The 21,778-nt window shown below is 48.0% G+C and overlaps 1 protein-coding gene across 1 annotated transcript in view; it reads left to right on the forward strand.

The window, feature by feature from the left end:
- Nucleotides 1-21,778, forward strand: part of ABCA13 (ATP binding cassette subfamily A member 13) — a 412,425-nt gene that overhangs the window by 305,892 nt on the left and 84,755 nt on the right. Inside the window, exons 52-55 of the mRNA XM_040455040.1 lie at nt 1,956-2,112; nt 7,542-7,795; nt 13,795-13,987; nt 16,417-16,526. Of these exons, the coding sequence (XP_040310974.1) occupies nt 1,956-2,112; nt 7,542-7,795; nt 13,795-13,987; nt 16,417-16,526 (714 nt within the window). The remainder of the gene's footprint in view (nt 1-1,955; nt 2,113-7,541; nt 7,796-13,794; nt 13,988-16,416; nt 16,527-21,778) is intronic.

Consider the following 21,778-nt stretch of genomic DNA (forward strand, 5'->3'; position numbering starts at 1 on the left):
GATCGAGCCCCGTGTTGGGGCTTATACGCTGAGCACAGAGCCTACTTCAGATTCTGTGTCTTCCTCTCTGTCTGCTGCTGCCCTGCACTCGCTTGCTCTCTTTCTCAAAAATAAACTGAAAAAAAATTTTTAAATAAAATAAAATGAGAAAACACCAAACTTCTAAAAACCACAGTCCTCTGAAACCTCACGTCATCAAAAATATTGTCAAGAGAGGGGCGCCTGGGTGGCTCGGTAGGTTAAGCGTCCGACTTCGGCTCAGGTCATGATCTCGCAGTTCATGAGTTCGAGCCCCGCGTCAGGCTCTGTGCTGACCGCTCAGAGCCTGGAGACTGTTTCAGATTCTGTGTCTCCCTCTCTCTCTGCCCCTCCCCCATTCATGCTCTGTCTCTCTCTGTCCCAAAAATAAATAAACGTTGAAAAAAAAAAATAAACGTTAAAAAACATTAAAAAAAAATATTGTCAAGAGAAAGCTTGACCAGGGCGCCTGGGTGGCTCAGTCAGTTAAGCATCTAACTCTTGATTTCAGGTCAGGTCATGATCTCACAGTCGTGGGATTGAGCCCCACGTCAGGCTGTGCGCTGACAGCGTGGAGCCTGCTGGGATTCTCTCTCTCCCCCCCCCCGCCCCTCCCCCACCCACGCTCTCTTTCTCTCTAAAACAAATTAAAAAAAGAAAAAAAAACCCACATTGGATACTATTGTTTCATGTGCTTGTCAAGGCAGGTGCCTGAGGGAGCACAGCACTTGAGCTGTGTCCCAGAAGGGACGGTCAGGGTGTTGTGGTGTCGTGGGAACGGGCTGTTTGATTTCTGTCTCTGCTGCTTTACTTCGTAGGTAGGTGTTGGCACTTCAAAGCACCAAGGCGTCCTGACCTACCTCTTGGGTAGCTAATTTAATTTAATTATTTACTCATAATTTGATTCCTCGGCACGGCAGCTGTTTAAGAACACTTGCTTAAAAGCGTTCACTTGCACTTTGCACATTCTGGAATAATTTCCATCGTTGGCCAAATTCTGAGGCAGATTTTGCGTGGCGAGAAGCTGCTGGAACTGTGTATGACTTTATGTACGCTATTATATTTATTATAGTTTCTGGGATATGAGGATGGGTCCTTTGACCCAAGGGCTCATTCTGATGCCACGGATTCCTATGGAAAAGGAAATAATAGCCCCCTCGGTGGGTGGGGCCTGGCTCTCACCATTTGGGGGTCTTAGACTCTCCAGAGCTACTTAACAGATTAAGGAAACCCCGGGCATTCAGAAGGCACTTGAGTATTTCAGGTGAAGCTGCTAAATCACGCTAAGAAAATGGTGACACCTTTGCCTCAACCGTGTAAAGAGCACGTGGGGACGTGGGAGAAAGGTTGGGTTTATTTTATCATTATTTTTTAAATTATTTTTTTCTAATATTTATTTATTTTTGGGAGAGAGAGAGAGAGAGCGCGCAGGGGAGGGGCAGAGAGAGAGGGAGACACAGAATCCGAAGCAGGCTCCAGGCTCCGAGCTGTCAGCACAGAGCCTGACGTGGGGCTCGAACTCACGAACCGTGGGATCATGACCTGAGCCGAAGTCGGACGCCCAACCGACTGAGCCACCCAGATGCCTCTAAACAGGAACCATTTGCGCTTTACGGGTGAGGATCGGAGCAAAGAAGCAAGACCCAGGCTCGCCCCTTTGAGGGAGGGGCGTGGGGACGTCCGCAGACTTCCTCCAGGTCGGGGAGGCCCGGGTGCAGGTGCACGTGCGGCCCAGGGGTTGACCCTACCCAGTGTTGCTGCCATTATACCCAGTGCTCCCTGGAGCCTCGCAAGTGAGCTGTGTGTTCAGGGGAATTTGTTGTCAAAACCATAATGTGTGTCTCTGTTCACCGAGTGAGAAGCCACCAGGCCAACCAAAGTCTATGCTTCCGTCTTGTCACGGGAAAACACACATGATTTTTCCCTTTATTCCTTAGATATGCGACTCTCCCATGGATGTATCTGATGTCCAGAATCTTCTCCAGCTCGGACGTGGCGTTCATCTCCTACGTGTCCCTGAACTTCATCTTTGGGCTCTGCACCTTGTTGATGACCATCATGCCCAGGCTGCTGGCCATCATCTCCAAAGCTCAGGTCAGTGGGTGCCAGCCTCACCGCCCGGGGCACCCCGAGGACGTGTGTGTTGGCTCCTGCCCCTGCCGTTGGTTTTCCAGCTGAAAGGAAAGGACGACGTGCCAGTGTGCACTGTCTTTAACCACCGGGAAGAGAGACTGACCCTGATTAACCCAAACCCGTGCGCCATTAGGAGACCCGTGCTCAGGCCTGGCGAGAACTGACCCAAAACACACAGTTTGTGCTGCTGCGCTAGCGAGGGCAGGCCCATGTTCGCCGCCGTGTCTCTGTTTGTTGATTAATTATTGATAGGCGCTTGCAAGGGCGAATGAAGGCATGAAACGTGTCCTGTCCAAATGTGTCAGGAATAGGGGTCAGGCTCTCCTCTCTGGGCGGTCACATGCTTGCTACGGGTTGGGAACACTGCCGTGACTCACCATGCTCTGCGACCGCAGGAGGGCTGGACCACAGGGTGGATCTGCCCCCTTCCCTGTGAGCCCCGGAACATCCCTGGTTTGGTCACTTTCCGAGTGTGCCCTGAGAAGGGCCTCCATTTCCCCCGGTGTGACAGTGAGAGGATGCGTCTCGAAGCCTCTCTCCCCCAGGCGCTCACATTAGTGAGTCACTTTTTGGGTCCCATCCATCCGTCAAGCTGGATCTGGTGGTGTCCCGGTCATGCACCTGCCGCCCGTCTCCTCCCCCTGAGCCGGCCTGGGTCTTGTCTGCTTTACCCCTCCTCAGTCTCCCCTGCACTTCCCCTGGGGACCGATGTCAGTTTGCACTTAGTTGTGTCATTTTCTTCCCTGCTTTCCGCTCCCAGCATCCTCCACCGTCCCTTCCGACTCCCTGCTGTCTGCCTGGACTCGGAGTCCTTAGGCGTCCGGGTGTGTGATTGACCGGTGGGCCGAGAAGTCGGTCCAGAAAGGGCTCACCCTCCAGTGCTGCTGGCCTGTCTCAAGCGAGTCGGGGACGGATGCCTGCCTCATCGGGGCAGGCTCATGTCCTCGGGCCTGGGCTCGCGGAGACCCTCGATGTTCCAGGGGTGGCTAACACTGTCTCCTGGTGTTCTGCCCCACGTTGGCGTGGAAGCACCAAGTACGGAAACAGTCGCTATGCATTCGATGGAGGAAACGATCTGTTTGGGGCAGTTTTGCAGATCAGGTGTTGATGCTGATCTGTACTAATGTGTAGCCTTTGTGTACAAAACCCTAATACTACGATCGGGCTTTAGCTAGAGGAGGACACTGAAGGTAGAGGAAATAGTACACACCTTCCCTCCCAGCCCTCCGGCTGTCTGCCAGGACCCGGGCCTCGCGGGGGTCCTCGGGAGCTGTCAGGTGGGAAAGAAAGTGGACTCGGGAGACACTCCTGCTGGTGGGAAGGGTGAACCCTAGGGGACAGGATCACAGGAAGAAAGGGGAGGAGGTGAGATCATCTGGACCCAGAGAGGAAATGAGTCGGGAGCCTTTGTGTCCGTGACCTTCCAGCACAGAGGTCAGCTCCGGTTACAAACAGCATCGCTGATGTGGAGAGAGATCAGTGCGCAACAGGTTGTTTGCAGGACAGTGGGCCACGCTCGATCGTTAACAAATAGTAAGAGAGATCTTACTGTGTTGCCAAGGTCGTTCGTTCCCTTTGCGCTCTATTTGGATATTGTTTACCTAAGAAAACCAACATCATAAAGGGGTGATTTCAAATACTCACTTGTAAGCGTCAGAGCAATACTTATGTTCTTATAGAATCAATCAGAGCTGACTGGGTTCTCAGATTGTCCTTATGAGGCAGTGAACCAGGTTGTATTAACCATCGTGCCTCTAAACTGTGATGTTAATCGGGGTGTGGTCATTTTTACCAAATCACAGTTTTTAAGCTGATTTTTTTTTTTTTAATTTTAAATGGGTTTTCAGTTTTGAGAGAGAGAGGGAGAGAGTGAAGGAGGGGCAGAGAGACAGGGAGACACAGAATCTGAAGCAGGCTCCAGGCTCCGAGCTGTCAGCACAGAGCCCGACACGGGGCTCGAACTCACCAACTGTGAGATCATGACCTGAGCCGAAGTCGGACCCTTAAGTGACTGAGCCCCCCAGGTGCCCCGAGCTGATCTCTATAGAAAATGCATTTTGAGTCTAACTCACGATCTGAAACAGCTTCCTTTCCCGCTGGGGAGAATCTCTGTGTTTCGGGGGAGGGAGGTCAGCGGAGGAAAAACTCAGAGTTTCAGTAACTTATTTCTTTGCACACTCCATCAGTTTGCAGTTACCTTAAATAAGACACGTATGCATTGTTATTCCCTGAATTTGGGCAGCTGTCTCCCGTCGTATATGTGGCTTATCTGTCAGTTCAGTTCAGCATCTGTGCACCACCAACAGCTTTGTTCTTGTTGGCACAACTGTGAATTCCTTTAAGGCAGATGTGAAGTCCTCATCGTTAATGTGTGGCTTCCTTGGGGCCCCGGGGGGGCTCAGCTGGTTGAGCGTCCGACTTCGACTCAGGTCATGATCTCACGGTTGGTGAGTTCGAGTCCCATGTCGGGCTCTGTGCTGACAATGCAGTGACTCTCTTTCTCTCCCTCTCTCCCTGCCCCTCTGTCTCTCTCTCAAAATAAATAAATAAACTTATTTTTTTTTTTTAAATATGAGGCTTCCTTAGTTACCAGTTCCTGAGTCAGAAACTGTAGTATTCTACTGTTTCTACATTATAACCAGTGAGAGAAAATCCTTTCATGTGGTACATTGTTTGATTCAGGGACACAGTTTTATGAAAACTGGGATTAATAAGTCCCAGTAGGACTGGTTGAAATCTATAAGGAGTGGTAGGAAGTCAAGACAAGAGCTAAGGGACAAGTAGATGAAGTTTTCATGACTTTCCCGTGTCTGTATGCAAAAGACAATAAGCCGTAATGAAACAATTCATGCCCCTTTCTTGAATTTTCTGTTGCTCCCAAATGACATAATTTAAATATTTTTTTAATCTTTATTAATTTTTTGAGAGATAGAGACAGAGCATGAGTAGGGGAGGGGCAGAGAGAGGGAGACACAGGATCCGAAGAGGCTCCAGGCTCCGAGCTGTCAGCACGGAGCCCGACACGGGGCTCGAACTCACGAACCACGAGATCATGACCTGAGCCGAAGTCAGATGCTCAACCGACTGAGCCACTCAGGCGCCCCACCAAATCACATTATTTAAGACTACATTTATACAAGTCCGGCTGTCAGTTTTCATCGTAAGGGAAAACTGGACATTGTCCAGGATGAAATAGACAATTGATGATTTTGTAAACTTTAATGGTGATATGGTATGCCCCCTGCTGTGTATTATACTGTATACAGTATGATGACTTTGCACCCTTATAAAATATTACTGTTCAGATCAGTTTTTGAATTTGACCATAAAGAGACAGTGACATTGAACCCATAATTCTTGAGCCTTAATTCTTGATTGTGTTTCCATAGCTTTGTCTGGCAGGCGGTTAATGTGGTCTTCCTGGGTTACGTGCTTAGCTACCCCCGTCTTTAAAAGTCAGCTGAAAAGACCACTTTGCAGTGAATTTTCTCAAGGCTAAATTCCTTGGTGGAGAGATTTTATGCTTCGGGCCAGAAAGATCAGGGTCAAATCCTGGGCCTACCACGATGTGGCTTAAACACATTCATCAGCCCCTTGAGCGTGTTTCCTCAGTGGTAACTGGGTCTACCAGTCAGGACTTTGTACGTTTATGGAGGGAATGGACTGCAGTGATGTTCCATCAAGCTTCCAGTACGTGGTACTTACCAGGAAGTCCTAATGGACGATGATTAACACTCTGACAATTCTAACCTCAATTATGGAATAGAGCTCACATTCATAAGATACCACCGGGTAAGAAAAATAGTAAATTTTATGGCAGATACATACATTTATATGTATACATTTAAAAAAAAAATTTTAATGTTTATTTTTGAGACACAGAGACAGAGTGTGAGCGGGGGAGGGGCAGAGAGAGAGGGAGACACAGAATCCGAAGCAGGCTCCAGGCTTTGAGCTGTCAGCACAGAACTCGACACGGGGGCTCAAACCCACGAACCACGAGATGACCTGAGCTGAAGTCGGCCGCTTAACCGACTGAGCCACCCAGGCGCCCCCATATGTATACATTCAATTTGAAAATGGTATTGTTCAAGTATGCAGCCTGTCCTATGTTGTTTTTTCTTTTCTTTGCAATCATCTATGTGATGTTTCCTTCTGTTCTTTTATTCCTTTGTCCTTGAAACAACACTTAAGAAAGACAACTATATGTATATATTAGAGTTTTTACTTATTTATTTTGAGAGAGACAGAGACAACACGAATTGGGGAGGGGCAGAGAGAGGGAGAGAGAGAATCCTAAGCAGGCTCTACACTGTCAACACAGAGCCCGATGAGGGGCTCGAACCCACGAACTGTGAGATCATGACCTAGAGTCAGACGCTTAACTGACTGAGCCACTCAGGCACCCTGACAACTACATATGTTTAACATTTACTTACGCTAAGTTTGAAGGAGGCATTTTACGTGTGATTAACATGTTCCCAGCGACAACTCCCAGTATTATCCACCCGTTTGAACACTCATGTTGCCTGTGACTGAGAGTGTCACTTATAACATTTGCCACAGGCCGGGTGGCTTGAACAACAGATACTTACTTCTCACCATTCTGGAGACTGGGCGTCAGAGATCAAGCTGCCTGTAGAATCAGGTCTTGGTTAGGACCCACTTCCTGCCTTGCAGACGACCTCCTCCCAGCCGCGTCCCCTCACAGCAGAGACGGGAAATGCTGGTGTCTCTTCCTCTTCCTATGAGGGCACTGATCCCATTGTGGGGGTTCTGTTTTCATGACCTCGTCCAACCTGAATCACCTCCCTAAGGTCCAGCCTCCTAATACCATCACGCTGGGGATCAGGGCTGGAACCATGAACTTGAGGGGCACAAACATTCAGTCTATAACCTTTCACCATGGGCCCCGCAAGTCCATGTCTGTCTCACAGGAAACGTACATCCATGCCATCGTAGCAGCCCCCAGAGTCTTCACTTACTCTAGCTTCAGCTCAGAAGTCTTCTCTGAGGTCTCCCCTAAATTGGGTGGGGGCAAGACTTCGTGATGCATCATCAGACGGACTTCCTCTCCACCCATGAGCCTGTGAAGCAGACAAATTATGTGCTTCCAAAGTACATCTGAGGTACAGGCTTAGGATAGACCTGCCTATTCCAGAAGGATAACTCGGAAGGAGGAAGTAGGTTTAGGCTCCCACGCACGTCCACCCCTGGGCAATGCAATACCACTAGACCTGAGGCTTGAGGATCATTCTCTCTGGTTCCATAGCCGCCCGCGCGTGTCGCTGAGTGGCTGGGGCAAGGGGGACCTGGCACATGGGATGGCCAGGGAGACACGGAAGGTTTCAAGAGCTGTCAGCCTGATGTCTCTTTCTTTCTCTACACAGAGTCTGCAGAACATCTATGACGTCCTCAAGTGGGTTTTCACCATATTTCCTCAGTTCTGCCTGGGGCAGGGGCTGATTGAACTCTGCTACAACCAGATCAAGTACGACCTGACCCACAGCTTCGGCGTCGATTCCTACGTGAGCCCCTTTGAGATGAACTTCCTGGGCTGGACCTTCGTGCAGTTGGCCTCACAAGGCACCGTGCTTCTCATCCTGAGGGTTCTGCTGCACTGGGACCTTCTGCAGCGGCCGCGGTACGTCCCGCGGGGCTCAGCCTGGGAGGGCACCGACCTTTGACCGCAGAGGGAGAGAGAGCTCCATCTTGGAGACTGCAAGATAAGAAATGCGTCCCGTCAGTGCTACACGCAGTTATAATGAGTGAAGATTGTGATTTTTTTGTCGGATTTTTTTTCTCTTCTTTCCTTCTTTTCTTTTTTAATTTTTTTTAATTTTCTTTTTTATTTTTTAAAATTTACATCCAAATTAGTTAGCATCTAGTGCAATGATGATTCCAGCAGTAGATTCCTTAATGCCCCTTGCCCATTTAGCCCAGCTCCCCCTCCCACAATCCCTCCAGTAACCCTCAGTTTGTTCTCCATATTTATGAGTCTCTTCGGTTTTGTCTCCCTTCCTGTTTTTATATTATTTTCGTTTCCCTTCCCTTATGTTCATCTCTTTTGTCTCCTATGGGTACGGTCGTATGATATTTGTCTTTCTCTGACTGACTCATTTCACTTAGCGTAATACCCTCCAGTTCCATCCACGTAGTTGCAAATGCCAAGATTTTATTCTTTTTGATTGTCGAGTAATACTCCATTGTGTGTGTGTGTGTATATATATATATATATATACACACACACACATATATATGTATGGTATATATATACATGTACATATGTGTATATATACATATGTATATATGTATACATACACACGTATATGTATATATGTATACATATACGTATATATGTATACATACACGTATACGTATATGTATACATATATACGTATATATGTATACATGTATGTATACATATATACGTATATATGTGTATATATATGTATATATATATGTATACGTATATATGTATATACGTATACATATACATATACATATCCGTACTTTGGCTATTGTTGATAGTGCTGCTATAAACATGGGGGCGCATGTGTCCCTTCGAAACAGCATACCTGTATCCCGTGGATAAATGCCTGGTAGTGCAATTCCTGGTTAGGGTGGTTCTAGTTTTAGTTTTTTGAGGAACCTCCATACTGTTTTCTAGAGTGCCTGCACCAGCTTGCATTGCCATCTTCTTTTCTTTTTTGATCGCTGTGAGTCACCAACCCTAGGAAGGAGAACGCCAAAAGATAAAAAACACCAACCTGTGAGGGGATCGTTCCAGTGGTTTCATTTTCCCCTATGGAAAGCGCTCAATTTCCCAACATGTCGGGTGAATTTCGTTGATACCATAACAACTCATTAAAAAAAATTTTTTTTTACTGTTGATTTATTTTTGAGAGAGAGACAGAGAGTGGGGATAGGGGCAGAGAGAGAGGGAGACACAGACTCTGAAGCGGGTTCCAGGCTCCGAGCTGTCAGCACAGAGCCCGACGCGGGGCTCAAACTCATGAACCATGAGCTCATGACCTGAACTGAAGTTGGACGCATAGCCGACTGAGCCACTCAGGCACCCCTAATAGTTCTTAAATTTACATATACCCCATATATGAACCCATAATTATATAGAACTTACGTTTATGTTGATGTGTCTACTTACATAGACACACAGTTATGTACACACACACGTCTCTGTTATTCTAAGTGGGATTTAAGTGGCTTTGCCAAGATGTCTAGAATATTGCCAGGTAGCACATTTTCGATGGCTGCCGAACAAATGTGCTTTCCTGGGTCGGCCTCACAGTGACGTGCCTCTCCCTCTGTGACCCATGTGGCCCTCGTCCACTGACTCGCTCTTTCCAGGAGCTGTGCGTTTCTCTCTAGATTCAACTGCGAGAGGGATCCTTCACGGAGAAATTACTAATGAGGACCATGTCCCTGGAGAGAACCTGTTGAGGATCACGGGCATGTTACTAATATTTTGTGGTGAAGACTTTATAGACTTTTTCCTGTCCATCCTCTCAAGGCACGCTTCCTTTATAATTCCTTCCAATCTGCTACAGCAGTGAACCGCTTTGAATACAAATCCTAAAGGCTATCTTGAACTGGGCACTTTCACTCTGGGGTCCATGGATTTCCAGTATCTGACTGAATTTGGAAGAGAATTCTGAGTGCTTTTCCAGCATAATTGGTTCCGTGATTGGCCCTCGTGAGTTTAATTGTTTTGAAACCTAAATTGTAGAATCCCCTTGGATGGATTTCAGGGTGCCCCAGTTTCCAGTAGCATCAAAAGACTTTTCTATTCTATTCTATTCTATTCTATTCTATTCTATTCTATTCTATTTCATTCCATTCCATTTATTTTATTTTTTACTTATTTACTTTGTGAAAGAGAGAGAGAGCAAGCCAGGGAGGGGCAGAGAGAGAGGGATAAAGGTATCCCAAGGAGGCTCCGAGCTCTCAGAGTGGAGCCCCACGTGGGTCTTGAACTCACAAACTGTGAGATCATGACCCCAGCTGAAACCAACAGTCAAGATGTTTAAACGACTCAGCCACCCAGGCCCCCCAAAAGATTTCTTTTTCAAAGAGAAGTCTTTCTGTATTCCTCTGTGGAGCATAAGTTAAACCATATTTTAGAATAATGTCTGTGCTATCCACAGTAAATAGTCGGCATTTACTGCTCTTTGTCAGCGGGGAGGCCACAGGGCACTGAAATTCAATCTGATGGAGATGCTCGCTGCCTACCACTCCTTACGGATGGCTACTACAGTGACCATCCCACCAAATTAATTTGTTTTTCTAAATCCGCATCTAGTCGGGTCACTAATCATTGCCTAAAGGAGAAAATCCAAGGTTCTTAGCCAGGCCCCCTCAAGTTGCCCTGCTCGTGCTCCGTAAAGCTTTCCGTGACCCTCGCTCTATACCCGTGGGTGGCGTTTGCCTCTGGTCGCCTGCCCAGTCGGGGTCTCTGGCAGGACTGACCTCTCTCACCTCCAGCACGCACCTCCCAGGGCTGGCCTGATGCCTTCCAGCCTGTCTTTCTCTGCCGGGACCACAGTGTCTTTTTACAGCGTTTACGTGTTCCTCTGCTCTGCCTGCCTGTCAGTTCCTTGGTGCGGGAAGTCTGGTGCTCTAGCTGGATCGAGGAAGAGAACAGGAGGACCCTGCCCCCTGACCCTGGCACGGTCGGTGCTGGTCCCCCGCCCCTGCTCAGCGGTGTGTCCGTGACCAGCACCCGATGCTGGTTCTGAGAGATGAGCGAGCGAGCCTACCTCCTTGCTGTCTGTCCTAGGCTGTGCTGACCTTGAACCGCAGCCTGCTGCTGACCTTTGGCCGTGTGCTCAGAGCCCAGGCCTCCACTAGGACCTGAGCCCTGGCGGAGTCCCGGTCAGGCCCAGTGCCTCCGGACACCTTCTTGCCTACACTCTCTCTCCGGTCTGGAGCTGGGCTTTGCTGTCTGTGCCTTTGCTGGCTGGGAGGGAGCGGGCACGGGCCCCAGGACAGCATTTCTCTGCCGACTCTCTGGTGCCCATGCGTATTCCTCCTCAGCCCGAAGTTTTCTGAGCACAGTTAAGGATGCACTGCATGTTGGGTTGTGAGGTGACCAACGGGAAGTGACTCCGAGCCATTGTCCTGCGTCTGTTACAATGACCTGACATGTAAACAAACACACTTTCCCGCCCCTTCGCTCCCCCCACAACCCTGAGATCAAAAACTCTGGGGATGCATCAAGGAGATACCTGTACAGCTTTCCAGGTGATTCCTGGCTCAGAGCTGCTGATGGGAGAACTTGGGAATGGGTCTTGGAAACAGGGAGGAAGAAGGGTCTCAGTCTCACCTCGTTGAGTCAGGAAAGGCTGCCGGAAGGGCCAGGTGCACTGGGGGGTCCAAAGTCACACCTGCAGCCAGCAAAGGGGGAAGTGACCCCCCAACAGAAAAGTGTGACATGGGGTGAACTTTCACACATTGAACACACCATTGTTCCCTTCACCCCACAGAGCACATCAGCCTCTCCAAAGTCATTAGCCACTCTGTACGTAAACGCTCTTCTTGTTTTGTTTTGTTTTGTTTTGTTTTAACACATTAGAAACCATTATGTTCTGTGGCATCTGGGTGGCTCAGTTGGCTGAGTGTCTGACTCTTGATTTTGGCTCAGGTCATGGTATCACAGTTCATGAGTTCGAGCCCCGCATCAGGCTCCAAGCTGACACTGCAGAGCCTCCCTGGGATTCTCTTTTCTCTGCCCCATCCCCCCCCCCCCCCCCACTACCTTGCATTGTCTCTCCCCAAACAAATAAAAAGCCATTACGTTTTGCTAATTAAAATACATTAATTTCACACACGAGCTTATGCATTTCAACTCCACCATGTAATCCTTGTTCACAATACGGAAGACAAGCATTCCAGAAGCATTCCTGCGCTGATACGATGATCTTGGAGTAGTGATTTCTGTAACTTGCCATTGGTTTTGTTTTTGATTTGTTTCTCGTGCTTTTGCATGTTCTGTGGATGGCGTCCTATAACACATACTTCCAAGTAGCTACCTGTGTTCTCTCATCATCGAGGTTGTGTGTTGAATAAATTCTATCTTTGTTCAATGGTGAGGTCAGGCACAGAAAAAGTAATAGAGAGCAGGGGCCTGGGTGGCTCAGTCAATTAAGCGTCCAGCCCTTGAGTTCAGCTCAGGTCATGACCTCACGGTTCATGGGCTCGAGCCCCGCATGGGGCCGTGTGCTGACAGGTGGAACCTGTGTGGGATTCTCCCTCTCCCTCTATCTCTCTGTCCCAGCCCACTCTCACTCACCCTCCTCCCAAAATAAGTAAATAAGCTTAAAAAATAATAATAATACAGGGGCACTGGAACCTGGTGGTGGGCATTTTATGTTATATGCCTTTTTATCTTAAATGGGTTAGGACTCCCAGGAAACTGCAGAATTAGTACAGAGACCCTGTGTGCCCTTCTCCCACCTTAACTCATTTCACGATCAAAATGGGTACCAGAACCCATTTAACGATCAAAACACGTTGGCACGTTACGGTGTACAGGGGAAGCTGAAGTTTACTTTAAAGTTAAAATGTGCCAGGTGGAGAATCATAAGAAAGATTGAAAACCGAGCAGCTCCGATCTGAAACAAAGAAATTAGAGTTGAAAATTAAATTCGTGTTCATCTGACACTCACTAAATCCCTTGTGTGACAGTCCGCTTACACCATCCAGCCTGAACCACATAACTGTAGCTTTTGGGCTGTTCTGGAAACGCCGACTTTATTTAAGTGACCTGTTTGCCGACAGTACTTAGATGACTCCTCGTGACAGCCTTGTGATAAATTCTTCCTCCCCCTCGCATGAAAGTCTGGCATAACTTTCTTAGCTGTAAAATTGAAAACCAGCCCTAGTTGGGCAAACATCCACTTTGCTGTCTTTTCGGAATACCATGCGTTTCCTTCGCGTTAGGAGATAAACGTGGACTCTTGTTCGTTGTCATTAAACCCGATGGCAGAAATGGGGCGTGTGCTCAAAGCTGATAGTGCTGTCTCAGGGCCGCATCTTCTTCTTCCTTTTTTTTTTTTTTTTTATTAAAAAAGTTTTTTTCGGGGCGCCTGGGTGGCTCAGTCGGTTAAGCGTCCGACTTCGGCTCAGGTCATGATCTCACAGTTCGTAAGTTCGAGCCCCACATCAGGCTCTGTGCTGACAGCTCAGAGCCTGGAGCCTGTTTCAGATTCTGTGTCTCCCTCTCTCTCTGCCCCTTCCCTGCTCATGCTGTGTCTCTCTCTGTCTCAAAAATAAATAAACATTAAAAAAATTAAAAAAAAAAGTTTTTTTAACGTTTATTTATTATTGAGAGACAGAGACAGAGCATGAGCAGGGGAGGGGCAGAGAGAGAGGGAGACACGGAATCCAAAGTAGGCTCCAGGCTCTGAGCTGTCAGCCCAGAGCCCGACGCGGGGCTTGAACCCATCAACTGTAAGATCACAACCTGAGCCGAAGTCAGATGTTTCACCCTCTAAGCCACCCAAGTGCCTCCCAAGACCGCATCTTCTGTGTTGACAGGTGTCTGACCTTTCTCGCCCTCCCTCTCTTGGACTCTTCAAGTTCCTGTTCCCACATGTGAATGAGCTCTTCACTTTATGTTCCCAGAGGTCACGCTGCCATCCAAGGCACGGTCACGTTTTCCAAGGATGTAGATGTGGAACGAGAGCAGATACGAGTGTTGAAAGGAAGGACCAGTGAAGACCTTCTCGTGTTATGCAACCTTAGTAAAAGCTATGGAGGCTTCTTCAAGAAGACCACCGCTGTGCAAGATATCAGCGTGGGCATACGAAGAGGAGAGGTAAGTGCCATCTAATCGTACCCCTTTCTGTTACAAACCCGTGTATCTCCAAACTGTGGATTCTGCTGTGTTGTGCTTAAAATAGCTGAGGTCAGAGCTGAAAGTCTTCGCATTTCTGGAATTTCTACAAAACTCAGTAGACACAGAATCTAAGTGAAGAGTCTATTGGCTCTTTCCCTGGGGAAACTTTGTTGCTGATGGCATTTATTCGGTTTCATAATTTTAAAAATTTCACGTGGTTGAGTTTTAATCGCTATTTGGGCTGCAGGATGACATTTTATGGAGTGCCAATATTTTCTCAACCCAACTCATTAAGGGGACCTGTTCTAACTCTTCCTGGGACGTCAGTACTTTTTAAATGGCCAATTAAGCCCACCTAGCAAAATGCTCTTCCGGAAAGGCAAAAGAACAGTCACACCAAAGCGATAGCTCAGAATTGCTTTTCATGGGATGGCATAAATTCTAGTAGGAATGTTTAATCAGAACCGATAGAAGCCATGCAAATTGTTCCTGATCTGTGCTTAATTGCATAAAAAGAAACCAAGTCTGAAGATGATTACCTTTAATTAACTGTTAAAAACATGAGGTTCCTTGCACTCATATTGTTACAAGCTCCTGAGGCATTCCAAGTAGGTTACACAGTTCCCTGAGCGACAGTGCGGCTGTGCTGTGAGCAGAGAGTGGTGTTCCGAGGTGAAGGGAAGCCCGGGGACCGATGTAAACCGATCTAGGAACGGCCTCACGAGCTGCACTGTGGTTTGTGGCTGCAGAGGACAGCACGCTAAGGAAGGAGTGTTTTCATGGTTGCTATTTGCCACGGAACTCAGAGACTCACTATGCAACCTGTGGTGTCGTGTCGAACTATTTTTTTAACTTTGCTTCAAAAATCCGCTTCAGTGTGGCCGCTACCTGTCCATGGTAGTTTTAAGCTGAAGGGTACTAGAAAAACTTGGAACGCTTTGTAAGGGAGATGCTCTGAGATGATCCCAGATGCCACATATATTGCAGTTCTGATTGCTCAGCTTTTTTTTTTTCCTTTTAATGTTTATTTTTGACGGAGAGAGAGAGAGAGAGAGAGAGAGAGAGAGAGAGACAGAGCACGAGCAGGGGAGGGGCAGAGAGAGAGGGAGACACAGAATCGGAAGCCGGCTCCAGGCTCTGAGCTGTCAGCACAGAGCCCGACGCGGGGCTCGAACCCACGATCCGTGAGATTATGACCTGAGCCGAAGTCGGACTCTTAACTGACTGAGCCACCCAGCCACCCCTGTTTGATGAACTTGCTTGATGGACTTTTTATGAACGTGGCGGGTTTAAATGCTATGGCGTAAAGTGCTTTGTGAGAGCCGGTAGACGAGGTGGAGATGACTGAGATATGTCCCTGTCCCTCTAGGAATTCATAACCGGGTAGGAAACGGAGGGCGGTGAACACAGCGTGTTATGTAGCAGCGGCCGTGCTGCCCCTGGCAGGACGAGGGTGACAGCACCTGAGTGGCACTGCCTTGGAGCTGCAGGTCCAGAAATGGCAGCTGGACCCCGTGTCAGATGGTGTGGGAGACCCAGTGGGATGGGAAGGCATGGATATTAAAGCAGGTGGCAGTTCAGATGAGCAGCTGTCGTCCGGAGTCCCCAGGTAGGGTCCTGTGCTTAGGTAGGGCACAGCGCCAGGAAGCCCAGGACGGGCACTTTGCCAAGATTCAAGGAGCCAGGTCAGCCGGGGTTAGTAGACAGAGAGCCAGCTTTTGCCATAAGCAACAGAGAGGTCTTGGGGGGACACTGTAAGAGCCACACAGACTGTCTGTATCCTAGAACCTCCAGCTGAGAACATGCTGCAATACGAGGTCAAGACCAGGTCTGGAGAAGACAGCAAAAGGGCCTTTTTTCCCAGGGAATACAGGACAACAGTGAACCCCCAAACCACGAAAAGACGTTGACTTGGTGCTGAGTGTCAGAGTTTAGAACTAACGTCTGTCTTAACTAATGTCAGGATCAGCCTAGATCTGAATTGGGGGCGGGGAGAAGAGGCGGGGGAGGGAGGAGTACTTTGTGCGGTGGAGTCAAGGGCGTAATGATTATAACGACGTGGCTTCCAAAAACCGTGGTCCTCCCCAGACGGACACAGTTAGGACCTTGAGGGGACGGGAGGTCTCCGCACAGTCCCAGGTAGCTGCCTTTACTCTGTCTTCTGGGGTGTTGCTTACACGCATTTACTGGTCCCCAGTGGTCGTTGAAATGGTTACTCTGCTTGGCAGCCAGTAGAATTTCCAGAGTGCGTTGCCATCTGCAGAGTGCTCGATACAACCGGGTGACGTCCAGGGTCTGCAGGTGTCGAGGCGCAGAAACGCCAGCTCCGAGCCGGCTTGAAGTCATGAAAGTCAAGGCTGTCTGCTGTAATTCAGAAGTTTTTTCCCTTTCTCGTTCCCTCCCAACAGTGCTTTGGGCTCCTGGGGGTGAACGGGGCCGGGAAGAGCACCACGTTCAAGATGCTGAATGGAGACACCCCTCCGACCTCAGGACACGTGGTCGCCAGGACTCCCACAGGGTAAATCCAGACGTGGTCTTTCTTACTGGGTGTGCACAGAATGAGGGGCCCTGGAACCGAGCTCCACGTGCCCCTCCCGGCGAAAGGGAAGAGCGGCCAGAGGGTCAAGGGCACATTGGCCAAAGCAGCTAAGGCTGACCTCTGCCGTGGTGCCCGATGGGGTGGAGGTGTTGGGCCGCTGGCTGCTGAGTGGGCAGGACACGAGGGGGGTGCTGGCTCTAATTGCTTTACGAGCAGATCCAGCTTCAGACGCCCCCGCCCGTGCAGAGGTGGCCAGAGGGGACTGCGTGGTTTCCATCTTGGGCCACCCAGACCCCCTCTTTCCAGTGGATGACCTGATGGCTTCGGGTGGGGGAGAGCGAACATATGAATCCAGATGGTGGCATCCGGGGGATCAGGGAAGACCTCCATGCCCCTTGCTGCCCATACCACGGAGGATGCTGGGTGTTCTCCCCGCTGGAGCCTGCCCGAGGCCGGCTGGTCCCATCCGGGCCCTGTGGGCAACCCTCAACACAGAGCATTATCCCCGCGTGCCACTCATAACACGGCCTTTTAGGGTGTGCGTCACCCCGTCCTCTAGTTCCTTCCAAGCTGTGGTGCCCACCTGGGAACATCTGTGGGCATGTAGGCGCCTTTAGAGACGTGGCCATCCAGTCGGCAGGGCCTCTGTCTTCCCCGTCCCTGCTCGATCAGGACTGTTCCTGGGTTTTTTCTCTCCTAAAAAGTAGAGGCGCCTTGTTGTTAACCTCTCCAGAGGCTGGATTGGCTACTTGGCTTTTCCTCTGCTGAGTCCGTCCTGGAGCAGCCCTGCCCCCCCTGCACTCCTCTCCCACCTGCAATCGTACAGCTGTTCCTACGGCAGCAAATTCATTGCACCCTGGTAGCTTTGATAATAGATTTCAGACGTCTGTGGCTCAACTTTTAAGGACAACCATGTGCCTTGCTGTACCTCCTCGGAAGGTCCTCATATAAATAGTTGATTTCAGTCTGTCTGCTTGGGGGTAACAGTCACTCCTAAGCCCACTTGGAAACAATGTGCTCTAGGTTTTTTAAAAATTTTTTTTAGTTATTTTTTTAAATGTTTATTTTTGAGAACGAGACAGAGCGCGTGGGGGTGGGGGGTGGGCAGAGAGAGAGGGAGACACAGAATGTGAAGCAGCTCCAGGCTCCGAGCTCTCAGACGCAGGGGCTCAAACCCACGGACCACGAGATCACGACCTGAGCCCAAGTCGGATGCTTAGCCGACTGAGCCACCCAGGTGCCCCGTGAGGTTTTTATGTATAGGTTCAAATAGACTATTGAAGAAAATTGTTTGAAAATATGAAATCACTCATTTATTAGCTAATTCTTTGCATTGATAAATACATATTGTCATTGTATGATGTGCCAGGCACCCGGAAAGCAAAACATTTTCTTGTAGTCCTAAAATGCAGTGTTACTGTCTCCTACTAGTATGATTTAAACATACATTCATATCTGTGTGTTCTATACAGATGAACTATGTGTTCATTTTATCTGTTACCTGCGTGTGAAGTGTGCGTGGTTAAATGTGGTATTTGTGTGAAGTGATGCATATTTTATTTATTTTACCTTTTTATTTTTTTCTTAAGTTTATTTATTTCGAGAGAGACAGAGAGAGGGCACACGTGAGTGAGGGAGGGGCAGAGAGAGAGAGGGAGAGAGAAACCCAAGTAGGCTGTTAGCCCGGAGCCTGAGGCGGGGCTCGAACCCATGAACTATGAGATCATGCCCTGAGCTGAAATCAAGACTCAGATGTTTAACTGGTCGAGCCACCCAGGTGCCCCAAGGGATGCATATCTTAAAATCAGACAAGAATATAAAGATCATTTGGTATACTTCATTTATATTATTCCAGGAGCATTTCTTAATCCCACTCAATAATTGCTATTGTTTTAATTTTTTTGCAAATCTGGTGGGCACGAAATCTCATTGTTAATTTGCACTTTTTTCATCATTCATGAACTTGAATGCTTTTCCCACGTTTATTTGTAAGGTGGGTTTCCTTTCTGCCAATTGCCTGTCAAGGCCTTTGTCCTTTTCTCTTTAAGGTTGTCTGTCTTTTTGTTACTCGTCAACGTAAAGGTTTTCCATACTTTCAACTGGGAACTAATCTTTTGCCTGTTTTATGTGTTTGAATAAATACCTTGTATTTTAACTTTGTTTTAAAAGTTTCTGTGTGTAGAAATTTGCAGTGATGATGGAGCCAATTTATCAAGTTTTTTTCCTTTGTTATTTCTTGTTCTTTGAATCTTAAGAGATTGTCCTCATTCTGAGGTCATAAAGCTTAAAATTCACGTCTTAGATTTTTTGTGTGTGTTTCTTTATTTTTGAGATAGAAACCGAGTGCGAGCGGGGGAGGGGTGAAGAGAAAGGGAGACACAGAAGTTGAAGCAGGCTCCAGGCTCGGAGCTGTCAGCACAGGGCCCAATGCAGGGCCTGAACTCGTGGACCGTGAGATACTACTGGCTTGAGCAGAAGTCAGATGCTTAACTGACTGAGCCACCCAGGTGCCCCCCATGTCTTTAATTTAATTTAAAAAAAAATTTTTTTTTAACGTTTATTTATTTTTGAGACAGAGAGAGACAGAGCATGAACGGGGGAGGGTCAGAGAGAGAGGGAGACACAGAATCTGAAACAGGCTCCAGGCTCTGAGCTGTCAGCACAGAGCCCGACACGGGGCTTGAGGGGCTTGAACTCACCGACCGCGAGATCGTGACCTGAGCCGAAGTCGGACACGTAACCGACTGAGCCACCCAGGCGCCCCTCGTGTCTTTAATTTATATGGAGCTTATATTTAGATCCACTGTATGGTAGAAATACACAATAAAACCTTGGTTTGTGAGCATAATTTGTTCCCGGAACGTGCTTGTAATCCAAAGCACTTGTATATCAAAGCGTATTTCAAGAGTCCTTGGCTCAGTTGTGATCATGTGACATTTGGTGTCACGTACGACTCGTAATGCAAGACATCACTCGTGTAGCCACTTAAAATTTGTTAGAAATGTTAGCTTGTCTTGCGGAACACTCGCAGAACAGGTTACTCACAATCCAAGATTTTACTGTAATTTGATTTTTTTTCTATCCTGAATTCCAATTGGCTTAATGCCGTTTTCTCAACGAGGTGTCTTTTTGTCCATCAGTTGGAAACACGTCTGGTGCTCAGCTGCTCTGCCTGTCTCTTCCGAGTTCTTGACTTTCAGAATTGTTGTAACTCTTTTGGGACCTTTATTACATATTATTTTTCAGGATCGTCTTACCACCCTCTATAAAAATGTCCCAATATTGACATTTTGATTGAGATCGCATCACATTTATACGATAATTTGGGGAAATTGAGCTCTTGCTGAAATTTTCTCTGCCTTTTCCGTGACGATGGTATCTGTAGGCATTTATTCAGTTCATTTAAAAATATTTGATTATATTTTGCAATTTATAGAGTCCTTGCACATCTTTTTTAGATCTATTCCCCAGATGAATGTGTCTCCATCAGGAAGTATTTAGTCTCTTTAATTGCTTTGTTTTTTCGATTTTCTTCTTGTTAGGTTTTTCTCACAACTTCGGGCTTTGCTCGCTGACCTCAGAAGTGAGTTTGTGTGTTTGCTTTTGCTCTCTCCTTTCCTGTGTGTCAGCTTGTGTCTGTCCATTCCGTGCTACCTTCCACTCCTGATTCTCTGGGTCTCCAGTGCAGAGCCAGGCCCTACGTTGACAGCTTTGGGGTCCCATCCTGCAATGATGGGGGAATATGCATTTCTGGTCGCTGCACTGCTTGGTCTGGGCCTGCTGGAGGGTGGGAGGGGGCCTTCTGGTACCCTAAACTCCAGGCTGCTTCTCTCAGCCTCCTCAGGAGTGGTGGGGCTGTGCTATAGACCCAGGTATCTTACTGGACGTGGTTCTGGTCCCCCGTCATCACACAGGAGCGCTTTTGGTCCCCGTTACCTTGCAGGGGTCAGACTCCCAGCTGCTTTGTGTAACTCAGATCCGGAACCCAGCAGGCAGTGGCTTGCAACTCTGTTCCGGAACCCAGCAGGCAATGGCTTGAGATCTGTTTTAGCATTCTCTTGTCTCTGATGAGCAGAGACGTTTGCGTGGGTTTTTCTTTTCAAGACACTGATTACATAGCAATGAATGAACCAAGTGAAATCCAGTCATCATTTTTTGGGTGGAGGAAAGAAGTGTAAGGCATTGTGTCCACAACTTCCACTGGGATTTTAACTGATTTTATGTTGCATTTACAGATTAATTTGGAAAGAACTGAACTTTTTTTTTTTTAATTGTTTTGAACGTTTTATTTCTTTTTGGGAGTGAGGGAGAGCACGAGCAGGGGAGGGGCAGAGAGAGAGGGAGAGACAGAATCTGAAGCAGGTTCCAGGTTCTGAGCTGTCAGCCCAGAGCCCGACGTGGGGTTAGAACTCACAAACCGTGAGATCATGACCTGAGCTGAAGTCAAGAGTTGGCTGGTTAACCAACTGAGATAGCCAGGCACCCCTCTTGGTTTAATATTTTTTAAAAATTCCCTTTTAAGAAACTTTTTATTGAAGTATAAGTTACAACTAGAAAAGAAGATCTCAATGAATTTTTACAAAGGGAATACACTTCGATAATCTGTACCTAGCTCAAGAACGAGAACAAGACCAGTACCCCTTAATTCCTTCTCTTGTTCAAGAGTGTCTCCTCGCCAGATTTTTTTTTTTTTTTTAATTTGAGAGAGAGAGAAAGAGAGCGTGAGGGGGAAGAGGGACAGAGGGAGAGAGAAAGAATTTTAAGCAGGCTCCACTCTCTCTGTGGCGTCCAAAGCTGGGCTCAGTCTCATGACCTGGGGATCAGGACCTTCGCCAAAAGCAAGGGACACTCAACCGACTGAGCCACCCAGGCACCCCGATTTTTTTTTTTTAATGTCGCTTAGTGTATTATTATTTTTTTGGGACAGAGAGAGACAGAGCATGAATGGGGGAGGGGCAGAGAGAGAGGGAGACACAGAATCTGAAACAGGCTCCAGGCTCTGAGCCATCAGCCCAGAGCCTGACGCGGGGCTCGAACTCACGGACCGCGAGATCGTGACCTGGCTGAAGTCGGACGCTTAACCGACTGCGCCACCCAGGCGCCCCTAGTGTATTATTATAAAATCAACACTTTTGCAACCAAGACTCAGGCCAATTAGTAGAATTTTGACTGTTAACCCAGAAGCCCCTCTGTGTGCCTGGTCTAATTACTACCTCTTCTTTCTAGAAGAT

Source organism: Herpailurus yagouaroundi, unplaced genomic scaffold (genome assembly GCF_014898765.1).
Source record: "Herpailurus yagouaroundi ecotype Mexico unplaced genomic scaffold, PumYag 214, whole genome shotgun sequence".
Taxonomy (NCBI): Eukaryota; Metazoa; Chordata; class Mammalia; order Carnivora; family Felidae; genus Herpailurus; species Herpailurus yagouaroundi.